Consider the following 15319-nt stretch of genomic DNA (forward strand, 5'->3'; position numbering starts at 1 on the left):
GACAGTGAAGAGTAGACAGGAAATAAGTGGGAGAGAGAGAGATGGGGTGGGATCGGGACATGACCGCAGGCCAGATTCGAACCTGGGTCCCCGTGGGCACTCGGACCCGTAGCATAGCCTACTATGTGGTATGCGCTGAAGCCTGTGCCACAGCGTCCCCCAACTTCTGTGTTTTAGCTCATATCTATCTTCACTGACTCCTTTTTATGGGACCATTCAGGGCCCTTGGCTGATGTTTCCTCAAAGGACACTAGACATTAGGCAGACTGAGGATCTTTGTGAAATGAGCCTGCCCTCAATGATGCACATCAGGAAAAACAGTGGTTTCCACGAATCTGTGACTTAGCCTAATCTTCACATTCTTGGCATAGAACTAGGCCAAAGGCACCCTGTCAACTTTAGCTACAAAGAGAAGGGTTTGAGTGGATAAAGGGGGCTAAAAATAGAACAGAGCACAAAGGGAAACTGGAGTTGTGTAAAATTAAATATATTTATTGGAACCACTCTCATAGCAAACATACACATTCTTTGTAGCATGATACTCTTGGTGTTGGTGTGTCATACAAAATGCTGCGAAAAATATACAAAACATTTACAGACTATTTGGATTGCGCGTCTCATAAAAAAGTTGCATTGTGTGAAGTGTTGAGGTTTAAACGTCCACAAAAAAAATGAAAATATTACATTAATACAATTTTAAAAGCTGAAAAAAATGGCTTTAAAAAGTTTCTCATAAGACCACTTCAAACATATGTAGGCTTGTTACACAGAGTAATGTAGTTAATTGACTTCGTCCCTCTAACAAAAGTATCCTTTCAACATAGCTATTAGCTCTCGTCTCCATGAAAGCAAATGCCAGGCAGAGAGCACTTGGCATTTTCATTCTCAGAGGTAGGAATTTGCAAACAACAAGGCAGAAGCCATTATATTAAGCTAAATCTGAGACTTATTTGATGGGGGGCACATGAAATATAATTGTCAGGGGAGAACTTGGTAACAGTTACATAACAACACTTTTACAGTTGATCCTTAAAAGGACTCTCTCAGCTGGCTCATAACAAGCTCCTTCCTTGTAGCCTTTGGCAGTTTGGTCGACGGTGGAATGCTTCAAAAGCTGTCTGGGTCTCTTTTCTCAGTGTTCTCAGTTTTGTCTTTTAAGGCACAAAAAAACTCAGAGCATCTATTATTTTGTTCCAGCTTGTCATTTTCTTTTAACAGATGTCACCTCTACAGCTTAGCCTTGGCCAAATATGGATGGGAGGAAGACAAATAAACAAAGCTAACATGGAAAAGGAAAGAGAAAATAGAAAGGTGCAATGATAACGAAAGCAGACCAAGAAAGCTACTGCAATTTCTTTTGCCCTTTGTTTCAATTGTAGGCCAGTAAGCAGTGTTCTTTGAACAAATCTTGTTTTCCATCCTTGTTAAAAAAAAAAAAAAAATAGAAGACTCTTCCCCCAGATTTGCTTTGAACCTTGACATGTACCAGCTTCAAAGAGAACTCGTTCTGCAGCATGGACCGCTAGGGAGGGGTGTGTTGGCGAGACCTCAAGGCCAGATTTTGATGCCCAGCCCCACAGTCGACAGTGTCTGATGAATGTCCAGTCAGTCAGGAGGACAAATCGCAAGTGGTATTTTTTTTTTGCTGCACAGCAAGTCTCCAAAGGAGGGCAGTATTGCTTGGGGGAACATAAACCTTAATCCTTCCGTAAACCACACATGGTTACAGTACATACATTCTTTGAAATGTGTCTTAAATCATCACACAGACTTCAGAAAAGATACTTTTTTCATCCCTGTTTTTTTTTTTTTTTTTTTTTTTTACAAAAAAGGTCAGAACCTGTCTTCTATTAGGGGGCCGTAGCAGTGAAAATATCTTCCCTCCTCCCATCACACCGTTCTGGAATTCATTTACAGTCAACTCTGGGTATCCATAAGCAACCAAAATGGTGCTTCCCATATTCAACATCACCTCTGAAGTTTAATGTATATTTTTGACTGGGGATTGTTGTTTTTTTCCATCTTGTCATCAGATGTCTTTCTCCTCGTACAGCAGAACTCCACTGAAGATAGTGAGCGGCTCCACGGAGTGGGCCAGTTTGCCAGTGACCAGGTCAATGCAGACGGTGTCACCGGCCTCCAGAGGCAGGATGATGTTGAAGACCACCAACGACCCAGGGATGAGGCGCGTCTCGGCCATCGGCTTCTCCAAGCCCTCGGGCTGGTATCCCGCCGAGTCACCGCGGGCGATGCCGAAGTTGGACTTGGAGAGCACAGCCTCGATCTTCACGTTCTTGTGACCCGTCAGGATTGCACTGAAGAAGTACCTGCCGTTCACAGGTGCGGTGAACATACCTGAGAGAGAAAGGAGAGACGGAGGTGAGAAAACATCATCACTAATGACGATAAAAGTACTGGCATGACGAAAACTGTGCATGGTATGCAGGAGCGATGGGAAAACAGATGGTGTGTGCACTGAATTTGGGTTTACACTTTAGTTCAGGGTTACCTGTTAACCATACATACATTACTAATATGTTATGTATTAGTGATCAGCAAGCTCTTTATTAAGCATCATTTATTAGGTCTTTATTGAACAAATTTTTCTTATTTTTACTCTTGATCTAAGGCTTTAAATACACTTTTGAATATGTGACATTTAGTGTCAGAGTAGTAACATGTTATGACAATGTATAAGAAGTTTCTATTTTGATCCGTACTACATGTTAATAATAACCTTAGATCAAGATCAGCTAATAACTTATCAAGGATTTACCAAGAATAAACAATTTATTCAGTAAGAATAAGAAATTGTTGAATAAAGACCTAATAAATGTGTAATGATGCATAATACCGACCATACTGAGTGCTGTATACATTGTAACATGAAATTAGATCAGGCAGGAGAGACATACCACTTCTTGGGTTATATGCTCGTCCTTCATTGACCAGAGTCTTGTCGAAAATGATGGTGCCGGAAGTAGTCTGAGGTCGCGTGAGGGCAGCAGAGAAAGACAGTCTGGGCACATGTGCATCCTGTCCAGGTGGACCTGGTGAATAAAACAACATTTAAAAAAGCTAAAAGACCTGAACTAAAGAACTTATTATGAAAATATGCTGAAATAAAAATAACATCAACAAATCAACTTGAACATACCTTCCTCTCCCCTCAGGCCTGAAAAAGACAATAATATGAAGTTATGAATTTTACTTTATGTTTATGTTCCAAATCATATTTGTCAAGGTCTCTGGCTGAGGGTCCTTAGTTGGCTAAAAGGGATCAGGCTGGAATTCTCTGTGAATTCTGGAATTGGGCAATGAACCTGCTGTATGTTAACACCCAATACACTCCCTACAGAGAAGGAAAAGTGGGAGGCGAACTGGGAGGAGGTGAGACGAGAGTGTGTTCCACAACTGAATGCCAAGACAGAAGAGGAGAGGGGAGCTGGGTCTACTGTAAATAATGTATGGGAGGGCAATACAGGAAGAACAGAGTGTTCCTGGATATCCGTCAATTTCCACACACTTCCAGTAATTACATTCCTGTTGCTCATAATGCAAAATTGTTTAATCTGAATAAGAAATACAAAATTAAAGAGGGTTTTTATACAAGTGCAATATGCATGTCTATAGATCTCTCCCTTATTTCCAATCTAGGATGATATGCTAAGTGAAAAAAAACCACACTCAAGCCATTACAGACTAGGACAACAGTATAGCCCAATTCCAGCATTACCTCTACAACACAAACAACAGAAGTTAGCTTAATTAAAAACTTTCTTCTTAATTACTTTCATTAAGGGGCTGTTTATTTTGCATAGTAAAATCTTTGTAACTACATAAGAAAAGCTAGTTTTCACCTGGTGGTCCCATCGGCCCTTTTAGGCCTTGTTTGCCCTGAGGTCCTTCACGTCCTGGAAGGCCCCTCACCCCAGGAAGACCCTGGTACCCTCGCTCCCCCTGTTGGCCTGGAGGTCCAGGGGGTCCTGAAATGAAACACACACACACACACACACACACACACACACACACTGTATGAGTATGCTACAGCCCATAACCAACAAGGCTAAGTGACCATAATCCAGAATGTCTTATAGCCATTATGTAACACATTATCACCAGTTGTTTGGGTTTTGTAGTATACTATCCTTTACAGCGTACTGTATGTGTTTAGATTCTCTTCAGGGTCAGTGTATACAGTTACTTGGAAAGGAAGAACCAACAAAGATTATACGTTAAGGTCTTCGCTGAGGTAAAGAACGTTATGCCTCATCTAATCGCTGAAGTCTGTTTGATTTTGTAACTTCCTCTGTACTCTGTGGCTAGCTTTGTCAGTCAGTGTGAACAGATTTCAGACTGATGCTTATTAGGTGTACAGTATAGCTTGGCTCATTTGAGCAACAGAACAGAACAGTTCCAAACCACAATGAATGCAATGATCTTAGATTGGGTAGAACATGTAAAGTGAAAGCATTCAAATTTTTACGCAATGTCCTATGTCTGTAATGAGAATAACCTTGTGGAAATCTGTTTATATTAGTAGCTTAAAATGTTTCTTTTTCTAAGACTCCCTAATCCCAGTATTAAATCTTCAAATGCTACATAAACTCTTGAACCCCAAATTGACCTTAGCAATGCTGAGGCATGTCAGTATTATTATTATCTTGTTATGATGATTAACATCATTTCTCTGAGCCAACAGCTAAAAGGAAATCCTGAGGATGCAAACATGCACGCACACACACAACAGCCTTTAACCCGCCACACACACAGGCAGGGACAAACACATTTATTAAAACATACTCCCTCCCTCCCTGTCTCTCTCCAATACACGCACATTTTTGTGCTAGCAGCACAGATCACTCACCAACAAAGTCCTGATGGGTGAAGGCCTGGAAGTCGTCAAGGATACGGAGTACGGAGGAGTTGAGGCCGTGGATCTGGTCGTTGATGTTCTCCAGGTCTACGCTGTGGCTCTGGATGGTCTCGCCGTGGGAGATCACGGTGGCGTTGAGCCCGTTGACACACTCCCACAACCCCGAGACATGCCTGTTCAGCCCGTCCTTGATCTGCTTTATGCTGTCCGAGATCACATCCAGGCGGCAACACTTGGCCTCTATTTTGTCGAGCTTCTTGTCCAGCCCTTCCTTGGAGCGTCGACAGTTCTCCATTTCCACGACCAGGTTGCTGCCAAAACGCTTGATGTCGCCGCCCAAATTGTCGAAACGCACCTTGCTGTCCTCAATATGATCGTCCAGGTCCTCCTGCAACCTGTTAATCTCTGTGACGATCTGGTTCTTGCTGTTGCCCAGGTCAGTGATGGTGCCATCATGCTTGTGGACAGTGCGTCCGAGCCCTTTCAGTGTGTCATTAATGGAGCTAAAACTCCGGATGAATCCGGAAATTTCTCCTTGAATGGATCTGAGGTCCTTGCCTAGAGTTCCGGTGATGACGTGATGTCCGTCCATGTCCGTCTTACGGGCGTTGAGGTCGGTGATGGCCGTGCGGCACTGTCCACGACACTTCTCCACGTCCTCTTTCAACTTCCCCACTTCCTCCTGCAGGTTTGAGCACACCTGCGAGCAGGTGCTCTCGTCGTTGTCCACTCTGTTCTTCAGACCGGTGATCTCACCCTGCCACCTGACCAGGGCGTTATTGGTGGCGTTCTTGAAGGCTAGCAGGTCCCGCTGCACCGAGCCGCAGACACTGCAGTCCTCCATGCTGCGCGCCAGGTCCTCCACTTCGTTCGCGATCCTGTTGAAGTGTTCGCCGTTGTTTCCGGTCAGGGTTTTGATGCGATTCACGTCACGGCTGAGGTCCTCGACGCGGTCCATGAGTGAATCCCCAGTCGTGGAGAGATCCTTGAGTCGAGTGTCGAACGTCTTGATGTCCTTCTCGTTGGCAATGACCTTCCATTGCAGGGTCTTTACGCTATCTTCCGTCTGGCGGCCTCGGCCTTGAGGCCCACAGGACTCCGTGCACAAACTGACCGCCGAAGTTAGTTTGCTGTTTATGACAGACGTTATGTTATCCAGGTGGTTCAGGCGTCCACTGTGGTCATAAACGGTGTCCTGCAAATACCGCACGTCTGCCTCCACCCTCCCGATTCTGGAATGGTGCTCATCCAGGCGGCTGTTGTAGATGTTTCTGGTGTTCCCGAGTTCTTTCTGAAGGGAGTTCCTCAGGTTGTTCTCCGTCTGGGAGCACTTCTGCTCGGCCTTTTTCACTGTTCCGTTAATCCGCCGCTCCAGGTCCCTCAGCCGAGTGTTTAGCTTGTCTTCCGTGACCTTTGAACCTCTCCCGCCATTGCCGTTCGTCCTGTTCAGCTCTTTGTCGAGCCGGGTGCGGAGGATGTCGTACGACTCCGACGTGGAGCTCACCCTCCGCTCCACGCCGTCCAGCCGGCGTTCCAGGTCGGCCAGGGAGTCGCAGCATCCCTGGGAGTGCGTCGTCTGCTGCCGGATGATGTCCATCGACTGTCGGTGGTGCTGGTCCATGGAGCTCACAAGCTTCTCCAGCGCCCGGATCCGCTCCCGGTCCTCCTGCTGCTGCCGCCTCAGGTCGTCCGTGCCGGCGTGGCACGCCGAGCACGACAGCGCCACCCGGTCCTCCAGCTCCCGCAGGATCTCCTCCTTCAGCGTGCCGTAGCGGTCGCTGCCGCGGTCCAGCTCGTTGCCGCCGCCGTTGCCGTTGACCAGGTGGTTGTTGATGTCGGTGAGGGTGCGGTCGTGGACCTGAGTCATGTTGTCCAGGTGGTCCAGCTTGGTCTGGATGCTGTGGATGGTGTCCTTGATGAGAGGCTGGGCTGCGTCGGCGGGGTTCCTGCCCCCGCTCTGTCCCCCGAGGCGCTCATTCATGCCGTGCATGGTGGACTGCAGGTTGTAGAGGTCCTTGGTCAAACTCTCAATCCTCTCCTCCAGCTGTCTCACTTTGTCACTGTCTCCTCTCCCTGGACAGACGGAAAATATTGAAGTTAGGCCAAACATTCGGTGTATACATTGTCTGTTGAGATTTACTATACTTTTTTCTTTTTTTACAATTTTTAAGTATTTTTGCCCTTTTTGTCTTTGTTAACATAGGACAGTGAAGAAACAAATGGGAGAGAGAGATGGGGTGGGATCGAGACATGCCTGCAGGCTGGATTCAAACCTGGGTCCCCATGGGCACTCGGACCCGTATATGGTACGAGCGCTATAGCCTGCTGCGCCACAGCGCCCCCCACTATCCTTTTTAATTGTATTGCTTACAGGTTGTGACCTCTAAAAGTTGTCATGCTATTGTTGGAAGCGTGAACTGTAAACGTTTGAACTGTGGCAGCAGTAAACCGCAGGACTGTACCTTCTCCCCCTCGCTGTCCACCTTCTGTCCCGTGCCCCGTCTGGGAAGGGTGCGACCCCCCTCCCCCAATCTGGACCTCCGTTCCACCTCCACTGGGGCCGTCACTGCAATCCTCACCAGAGTATCCATGACAACACTTCCATTCCATTTCTGTCACCATCCTGTAGGCCACCTTGTATTTTGGCCTTCTGTACGTACGGTATCTGCGGATCAAAAGTTCATAAAAGTTCTTAAGAGGAAGCTGTTGAGTTAGAAACTCAGAACTGCAGCCTTGGACACACATAACACATATTACATTTCATGTTTATAGGGTAAAGTCGCGGCCAGTGTAAAATCAATTCACCAAGAAGATTATTTTTTAAATTGGTCCATGACCTAACATTTTTTAAAGCCACAATAAAATTCAAGAAAGGTTAATACATTTGCTTCTCGCTTTACAAATATTTTTTATTCTCCTTTGTTCCTGTGGCTGTTATTTCTGGTGCGTACTCTGTTATCTTAAACAGCAATCTGGAACTTTCTTTTCTTTGCAAATAAATGAAACAGTTGCCGTATGATCTCCTTGAGTGTTTGCTTAGCTCTGGAAGAGATCCCAACAAAAGCATAATTGTAGCTGTTACTATTATTAGTCCATTATTCATGGGGCATCCCACTTTGATGTGCCTAGCTTCTGTACCCTGTCAGCCTCTAATAATATTGTTCCCTTTGTTCATCATGCTTGCAGACAGCCCAAGGATTGGTTTTGACACCCACAATGCAATAAAACAACGGGCTTTTTATACATAATCAAAAACTATGCTTTCTTTAAGAGCCAGGTAATATAATGGCGTCTTAGTGTGTCTGGTTTAACATAAACACCAGCTTTATGGGGGAGCTTTTTTCCCAACAACAATCTCACAGAAACAGTCGTTCCCTTATTCCACTATATCAGATTATCTGATTAGAGCAGGTAGCCAGCCATGTTGGACACAAATGTGCTTTGCATAGAACAGCAGTCCTTCACAGACCATTAAGCCGTAGGCCCTGGGAAAAAGGGAAATGGGTCCCGCTTAACAAGAAACAGGAGCACCAGTACTGGCCCGCTTTGACGGGCGATTCCTGTGGAGAAGTGCCTGTGGTGATCGACCACTCCATTCCTCACATAGCTGTGTCCATATCCAATTCAACACCAAGTCATCCAGGAGACAGAGCAACAACAACTGAAACATCACAAGCGAGTTTGTACTCCTCGCCACTCTAAATAGACAAGAAGAATGTGGGACAAAGATGGTCGCAGCGGTGGTGGTGGTGGTGGTGGTGGGTGTCTGGCAGGGCCAAGGGGGGTGATGGTGAAAGATCTGCTGAAATAAACATGGAGGAACACCTATGGAGTGGTGGGAATGAGAGAGAGCGAGCGAGCGAGAGTGAGTCAGTTCTGCTGCACTTACGCAACCACGCGGGAGCACTGGCCGTACGCGCAGCGCTGGTAGTCCGGCTTCACGTAGGTCTCCACGCCGTCCTCCATCACGCAGCTGATGGTCTTCGTCACGACGTAGGCACACCAGTTCCTGCCAAAACAGACCACCCATGGAGGGACATGTTTGTCAATACGTCATATATGGAATGGCAAGGTATGTCATTGTATAGTGTTGGGGTTAGCTGTGCAGTAAAATAAATCTTCATGGTATGTTCATCATGTGCATTATAACAATTGAGTTGATTATGAAAATGCACAGTTCACAAAGTATCTTCACTCTCTCTCTGTCTTACACACACGCACGCACGCACGCACACACGCACGCACGCACGCACGCACGCACACACAGTCTGTTTCTCCTCCATACCAAACACACACACACAGACGGGGTACGGTACAGCACAGGCCAGGCATCCTCGCTCGCTCCTCATTCCCCTTCCTCTGACCTCAGGTGACGGGCAGCTGATTTAAAGCCACAGTGGCCCTTTTGTGCTTCCCTCAAGAGATGTTCTTGTTCCATCATCGTTTTCATATCATAAATCGCCGCTACCCTGCCCTGCCCGCCCCGCCCTCTTCCTTGCTGGCAAATTACCCACAATTACTGTCAGTAGCGCACACAGAGCAAGACAGGAACTCATAACAGAGGATCTAACTCGGAATCTCGGAATGCTCACAAGGCATTCCACTCACGGAGTGGACATGGAGCCACCTCAGGTTTTTTTTTTTTTTTTCTATTTTTCTGTTGACGATGAGGAATTGTTAAGCTGCTTCCTGGACAGTGATTACAATTTGGTTTCACAAAATATTCTTTTAGTTGGACAAGTTGCCTAGTCAGGCTTCTTCTTCAGTGAGCATAGATTTAGAGGGAAAAAAATGCCTTTGAAAAAGAGGTTTGCGGACACAACATTTTTGTGCTTTGTGTTGTAGAATGAACTCACGTCAAATAAATGGCAGATTTGTTTTAATATGGTTCCTCTTCTGCCACAGTATTCACCCCTAGGGGCAATTAAGCCACCAGGATGCAATTTAGTGGTGAGAATGCCATTTACAACCCTCAACGAACTCCTTGGCACACAGAGTTTCACACAGCACTCAAATGACATTTGTCTCATAATTTCCACGAATTAGCCTGATGGAAAAACATCAATAGGCCAAGGACACAAAGTGTACTGTAGGCCAGCAGAGTCCTACACACGGCACAAACTCTGATATGTTTCTACTGCTGCTGCTGCAGCTGCTGCCACTGTCACTACTCTAGAAAGGTTGGATCCTGACCAGAGAGACGGTCCCAGTATGCGTGAGCGTGAGGCTGTTGCGTCTCAACAGTCCCGTGAGTCCTGAAGTTAATCATTCGCTATCACTGGAGCTGTCGTGGGCAAGAATGTTTCTGGATGGCGCATTAGTGGGTGTGTGTGTGGGGGGGAGTGGGAGGGGGGGTAACGTTCTCACACCATCTGATGAGGAACAGACGTGGGATGTTAAGTAAACAACCATGACCTGTTAACTATACTGCATCGTTTCAGAGGCTCAAATGCTCTCTCTCTCTCTCTCTCTCTCTCTCTCTCGCTCTCCCTCTCTCTCCCTTTCTCTCTGTCTTGTATACACTCACTAAATCCTCTCTTCTCCAGAATTCAGTAGTGTGCACTCAACTCAAGTCAATGCGGGATTGTGATTGCCAGCCAGATTGAGACTACTGTATGTGCCTAAACATGTACTAAGGTAACATGTACTGTGAAATGTCAAAATACATAATGTATTAAATTCAACCCATGTAATTTTCTGCCATTAAGCGTTGCATTAAAACTTCCCTCAAAATACTAATTTGAATTTATAGCCACCTGTGATGGTGTCTTGTGTTAGGGGTCTGCATGAGGTGTCAGCCCTGAACTAGTTTAAGAACTGTTAGAAAGAAAAGGAGAGAAAGGAACGCTACTCTGGGTCAAAATATTTTGTTCAGGGTGCTCTTCAAAAAAGGGCCTAAGATACCTTTATGAATCATCACTGTTGTTAAGCTTTGGGGGCGGGACTTGGGTCATGTAACCATTCCCACACCTTTCTGCTTGTTAAGTATGTTCACCTGTGCTTGTCTGACATGCCCTTGCCCAGTTTCTTGAATTTCCCCTTGGGGATCAATAAAGTATCCATCTATCTATCTATCTATCTGCCCTGATGAAAACCTTAGTGTTGAAACGCGTTGGCATGTTATGTAGCCTTTTTTTGATTAAAGGCTTTTTACTAAATAGCAGTGCCTCAATTTTTTTTTTTTTCATTTAGTTTAAGAACTGGTTTCAGTGGTCTAGTTACTCTCACTATTAACACCAGACTCTGCATTCCACCAGCACAGTGTCACAGTGATCTAAAACATCATCTGCTGTGTAAACACGGTGTAAATGGCTCCCAATGAACATTTACTGTAATTCCCCTTTATTTGGCCATAAAGCAGGCTTGTAAGTTGCAAGTGTAAAATGGGAACATCAACTTTATTGTATGAGACCAACTCAAACATTCAAGACTTGGCCCACATTCCCATGCAGCCAGCGTGAAACTGTGCATTCAGAATGCTGGGTAATCCAACAATAATCCATTAATCCACATAACCCAGGAGATATAACACAGATGAAAGTCCGCTGGCCCTGCATATATGTGCTCAGTGCTCTTGTGGAGCACTGAAACCACTCAAGGCACGGAGGAAACAGATGAGAGCTGACTTTGATGTTGCACGAATGTCAACAAACTCCAAAGCCACACTGACATTTAGAAATGTAATCACAAAGTCATGGCTCCACCTGCAAGAATAGGGCATGCATTTTAATTGTTGCATTCCTTTTGAGGGTTGATTGAGGACTGTGTGTGTGTGTGTGTGTGTGTGTGTGTGTGTGCGTGTGTGTGTGTGTGTGTGTGTGTGTGTGTGTGACTGTGTGTGTGTGTGTGTGTGTGCACTCTTTTCGTGCACGTGCACACTCATCATCTCGCTCCACAGAGTTCAAGTACCACATCCCCCAAACGAAAACAACATTCAAAAACCTCAATGAGCCACTTTCATCAACTTAACTGAGGTTCTTAGGTGAAAGGCCGACCGGCTAAACAAAACAGCTCTGCAAAAACGCTCCAATTCCACCCAAAACAATACCGTCCGGCCCCCCTACGCGGCCCCCCACACCGGTCCTCCGGAACTGTAACTCACCACTGACATCCCAATCGGTCAACTCCGGTAACGTGCAACATGTTGACTTTCAAATCAAGTGCGGTTGATTTAGTTGCCTTGGGGCGAACTAAATCAGACGAGTCCAGACCAGTGTGGTTCCACTGGCCCTCCCTCACCATCTCATTATTTTTTATAGCACTTTAAAGCAGTTGGCCGAGGGAGTCCACCTGCCAGCACATTATTTTATATTCTAATAAAGCGCAGTAGTTACCTACATAAACAGGAAAGCAGAGTCATAACTTTGCCGAGGTACCATGTGAGATCTTTACCCCCCAGACTGCAAACAGATCTTGTTTTTAGGAGCTCAGTATAAACATGAAGGCTCCTCGAGGTGAAAATCGAGAGGCAGCCCAATTTGGTCTGGAATGCTCAATCGCTCGCAGGATCTTGAGTGAAAGCTATACCAAGCGCACACACACACACAAAAAAATAGGGATAACCGCAAAGTCAAATTTATGCATATGCAAGTTGGAAAACAGCGTTTCCCCTCTTTCCCCTATCTCACACTCACTCACCCTAACTATCTCACACACAGCCCAGGTCTTGCTCCCACGTAAACACAAATCACACCCATCATGCGAGCACGCACAGGTACACACACACACGCGCACACACACACACACACACTTGCCATCCTTGATTTTTCTTCCTTGAGGTTGAATGGCCCACAGAAAGGTCTTGAACGGCACCCAAAGGCTGAAGAGGGGGGGTTGCCAAAGCCGCAGGTCTCCTAAGGCCCACAGATCAGCCTTTGTGGCTCTTTTCACTAACTCTTATCGTGGTCCAGCTCCCCTCAATCCCACTAATAACAACAGACAGCCTCTTTCATTTGGGATGCCAGACCACCACTTGGCTTTTGGGCTTGTTCACGCACGTACAGATGAATGAAAGTTCTCAGTCACTAACTCAACTCCAATCAAGCTCTGGCTCCAAGCTATACGACCAGAAGCACAGGTCTATAGGACGCCACAATATGATGTGATGTCATGCATCAAATACCTCATACCGATGCTAAGCAAGGAAATGTTGTATCTGGCGGCGCAATGACCCATAGAGCTATTTAAGATAAATTAGTTCAGGTATATACAATTTGACACAAACAGCATATGTGTGTATGGTAAGCAAACAGCACTCACAACCCAGATGTTTCTGTCCTAGAATATACAGATACACACACAAAGTTAACAGAGTACGTAAGATATTTAGGAAGTTCTTAGGAGGAAGATAGCCGTAAAGTGTTTATAATGTCATTAGGGCTATAAACATAGGCAGGATGCGTCCACTTTCAACTGATGCTGAAACACCTGTGTGTATGTCTTTGAAGGCTAATGAGTCACCTATCACCTTATAGGTTGTTGTCTGTGTTGTAGCGTGTGCTACTGTTATATTTGTCTATATTTCAAACCAAAAAAAAGCAATAGATGAAATAAATTGATCAATATGTGCACTAGTATCAGTGACACAACCTCTTTGGCCATTTTTCGGGTGTCACCCTCAAAATGCTCAGATTAATGTAATTGAGGATGCCTTCCAGACTTAGTCCAGCGGGTCTATCTGCAAGTAGACAGAAATCTAGAGACTGCTACGAATCGATGTGCGTAATATTTGACACATCTGTTAAAACAAAAATCCAACTCAAAAAACGACCCTCTCAAAAGCGCCGCGGTGAAGCACCACGGGCCAGCGCATTCTTTTCCTCCCCCCCACCCCCCTCTCACCTCTCACTGGTCTCGGTTAGAAGTGCAGCTGAGGACTTTACGACTGGCATGAATCCCATCGGGACCGGCTGAGTCAATCTACCTTGTCCCAGTAAACCCAAAAAAGGCCAGGCCGTCTGCACAGTAACTTAGTGAAGACATAGCAAAGGGGCAGCGAGGGTATGAGGGGTTAAGCTGGCACCACGTGGACTTCTCTCAGAATTGTATCCTTCGCAGAAGGCGAGGTCACTGTCCCAACTGCACCCCAAACACACGCTCTCCGTGCACGCTGACAACATTGGATTACCAGTGGTGACTAGTGAACTGTACATTAACCCATGACTACCCAACACACTTGATTCTCTGTCACTCACTAGAACATCAGGCTAAACACAAAAAAACTTGAAATAGCTTAAATCGAACGGACACATATTACATTGACATAAGAATCAATAACTATGGAAATTAGCCACGATACTCCACATTAGTTTAAGGGTCACCTATGCTGTTTTTATGTCGGTGCTGCTGCGCAATAGTTTTGAGTAGCTAGAATTTATTAGTTGAAGAAAATATTCTACCTGTGCCTACTGGCTGCGCGTAGCCCATTCTGAGCCACGGACCTGAGCTGACCATGGTCTGCCAGCTGGCCGTATCTGGGACCGTATCCACCCGCAGACATACATCCAGGAACAGCGAAAGCCAGCAGCAGGTACACCACAACTGCCATCGCAACTTCACTTTAAAAGCACTATATTCCACGGACAAAAAACGTTAACACAGTTTAACGAAATGAAGAACCAGCCGCCAAAAAAACGTCTGGGAAATGTTTGTTTTTTAAAAAAGAGTTATCCAAGTTTATCCATGGCGCGCCATAAAGTCAAATTTTAGAATAGCTCGAAATATCTGAAGTTTGTGCAGTCTAGAATATCTGTGCGAGCGATTTCCACGACCTTGACCGACGTCATCATAAGTGCAGGTTTACTCTGATATGAAGCATCTTAACGGCAACTTCGTGTGTGTGGAGACATTTCTTGTTGCGACCTCAGCGATGTTTCATGATGCGAAGGCAACCTTTCCACGCACGGAGGACACCCTTGGCTGCATTTGACAGCCCCCTCATACCCTCCCACTATTAGCGCGCTCTCTCCCTCTTTCTCTCTCAACTCACCCCTCCCTTCTTTCCTCCGAATCCCATCGCTCTCCCTCTGGGTCTGGTCGTCTGGTGCCGTCTCCCCTCGGACGTCAGACGTGTTTCATAAAAAAAAACCCTAAATGCCCAGTCATTTTTTCTGACATTTCCCATGTATTCTAAAAATACTGAGGGCATGTCGGTAATTTCGACAAGTTATCATGAAGGAGGGAGGGTGGGAGAGCGAAGGTTTTGCTGAGGTCAGCTCTTTAATTGTGGCGTTACTTTTTGAACTTTAAATTGACGACACGGAAATTTTCATTAGGTTTCAAGGTTCATTAGGCTACGACATGGTGTAAACGCACCTCTGATACTATAAACTAGACAAAGCCACACAAGAATTGTTTGTCTTGGTTGTAATTGTTTGGTTTGTCTTAACCGCCCACATTTAACTCCCAAATCTCCTCTAATCTGATCTGTCATCCATAACCAGG

At 45.6% G+C, this 15319-nt stretch overlaps 1 protein-coding gene across 1 annotated transcript; it reads right to left on the bottom strand.

The window, feature by feature from the left end:
• Positions 1 to 471: 471 nt before the first annotated feature.
• On the bottom strand, positions 472 to 14830 carry emilin1a (elastin microfibril interfacer 1a). The gene is made up of 8 exons (XM_062550373.1): positions 14275 to 14830; positions 8766 to 8885; positions 7339 to 7541; positions 4868 to 6949; positions 3861 to 3986; positions 3158 to 3175; positions 2916 to 3050; positions 472 to 2355 (listed from the first exon to the last, which is right to left on the bottom strand). Exons 1-8 carry the CDS (start codon positions 14421 to 14423, stop codon positions 2030 to 2032), a joined length of 3159 nt encoding a protein of 1052 aa, XP_062406357.1. The 5' UTR covers positions 14424 to 14830; the 3' UTR covers positions 472 to 2029.
• Positions 14831 to 15319: the final 489 nt, after the last annotated feature.

Source organism: Sardina pilchardus, chromosome 12, assembly GCF_963854185.1.
Source record: "Sardina pilchardus chromosome 12, fSarPil1.1, whole genome shotgun sequence".
NCBI classification, from domain to species: domain Eukaryota; kingdom Metazoa; phylum Chordata; class Actinopteri; order Clupeiformes; family Clupeidae; genus Sardina; species Sardina pilchardus.

Coding starts and splice junctions, on each gene's coding strand:
- emilin1a (XM_062550373.1), bottom strand. CDS start 14,423: ATGGCAGTTGTGGTGTACCTGCTGCTGGCTTTCGCTGTTCCTGGATGT. Junction 6,950..7,338: donor TGGACAGCGAGGGGGAGAAG/GTACAGTCCTGC, acceptor CCGTCTGTCCAG/GGAGAGGAGACAGTGACAAA. Junction 3,987..4,867: donor CACCCATCAGGACTTTGTTG/GTGAGTGATCTG, acceptor GTTTCATTTCAG/GACCCCCTGGACCTCCAGGC.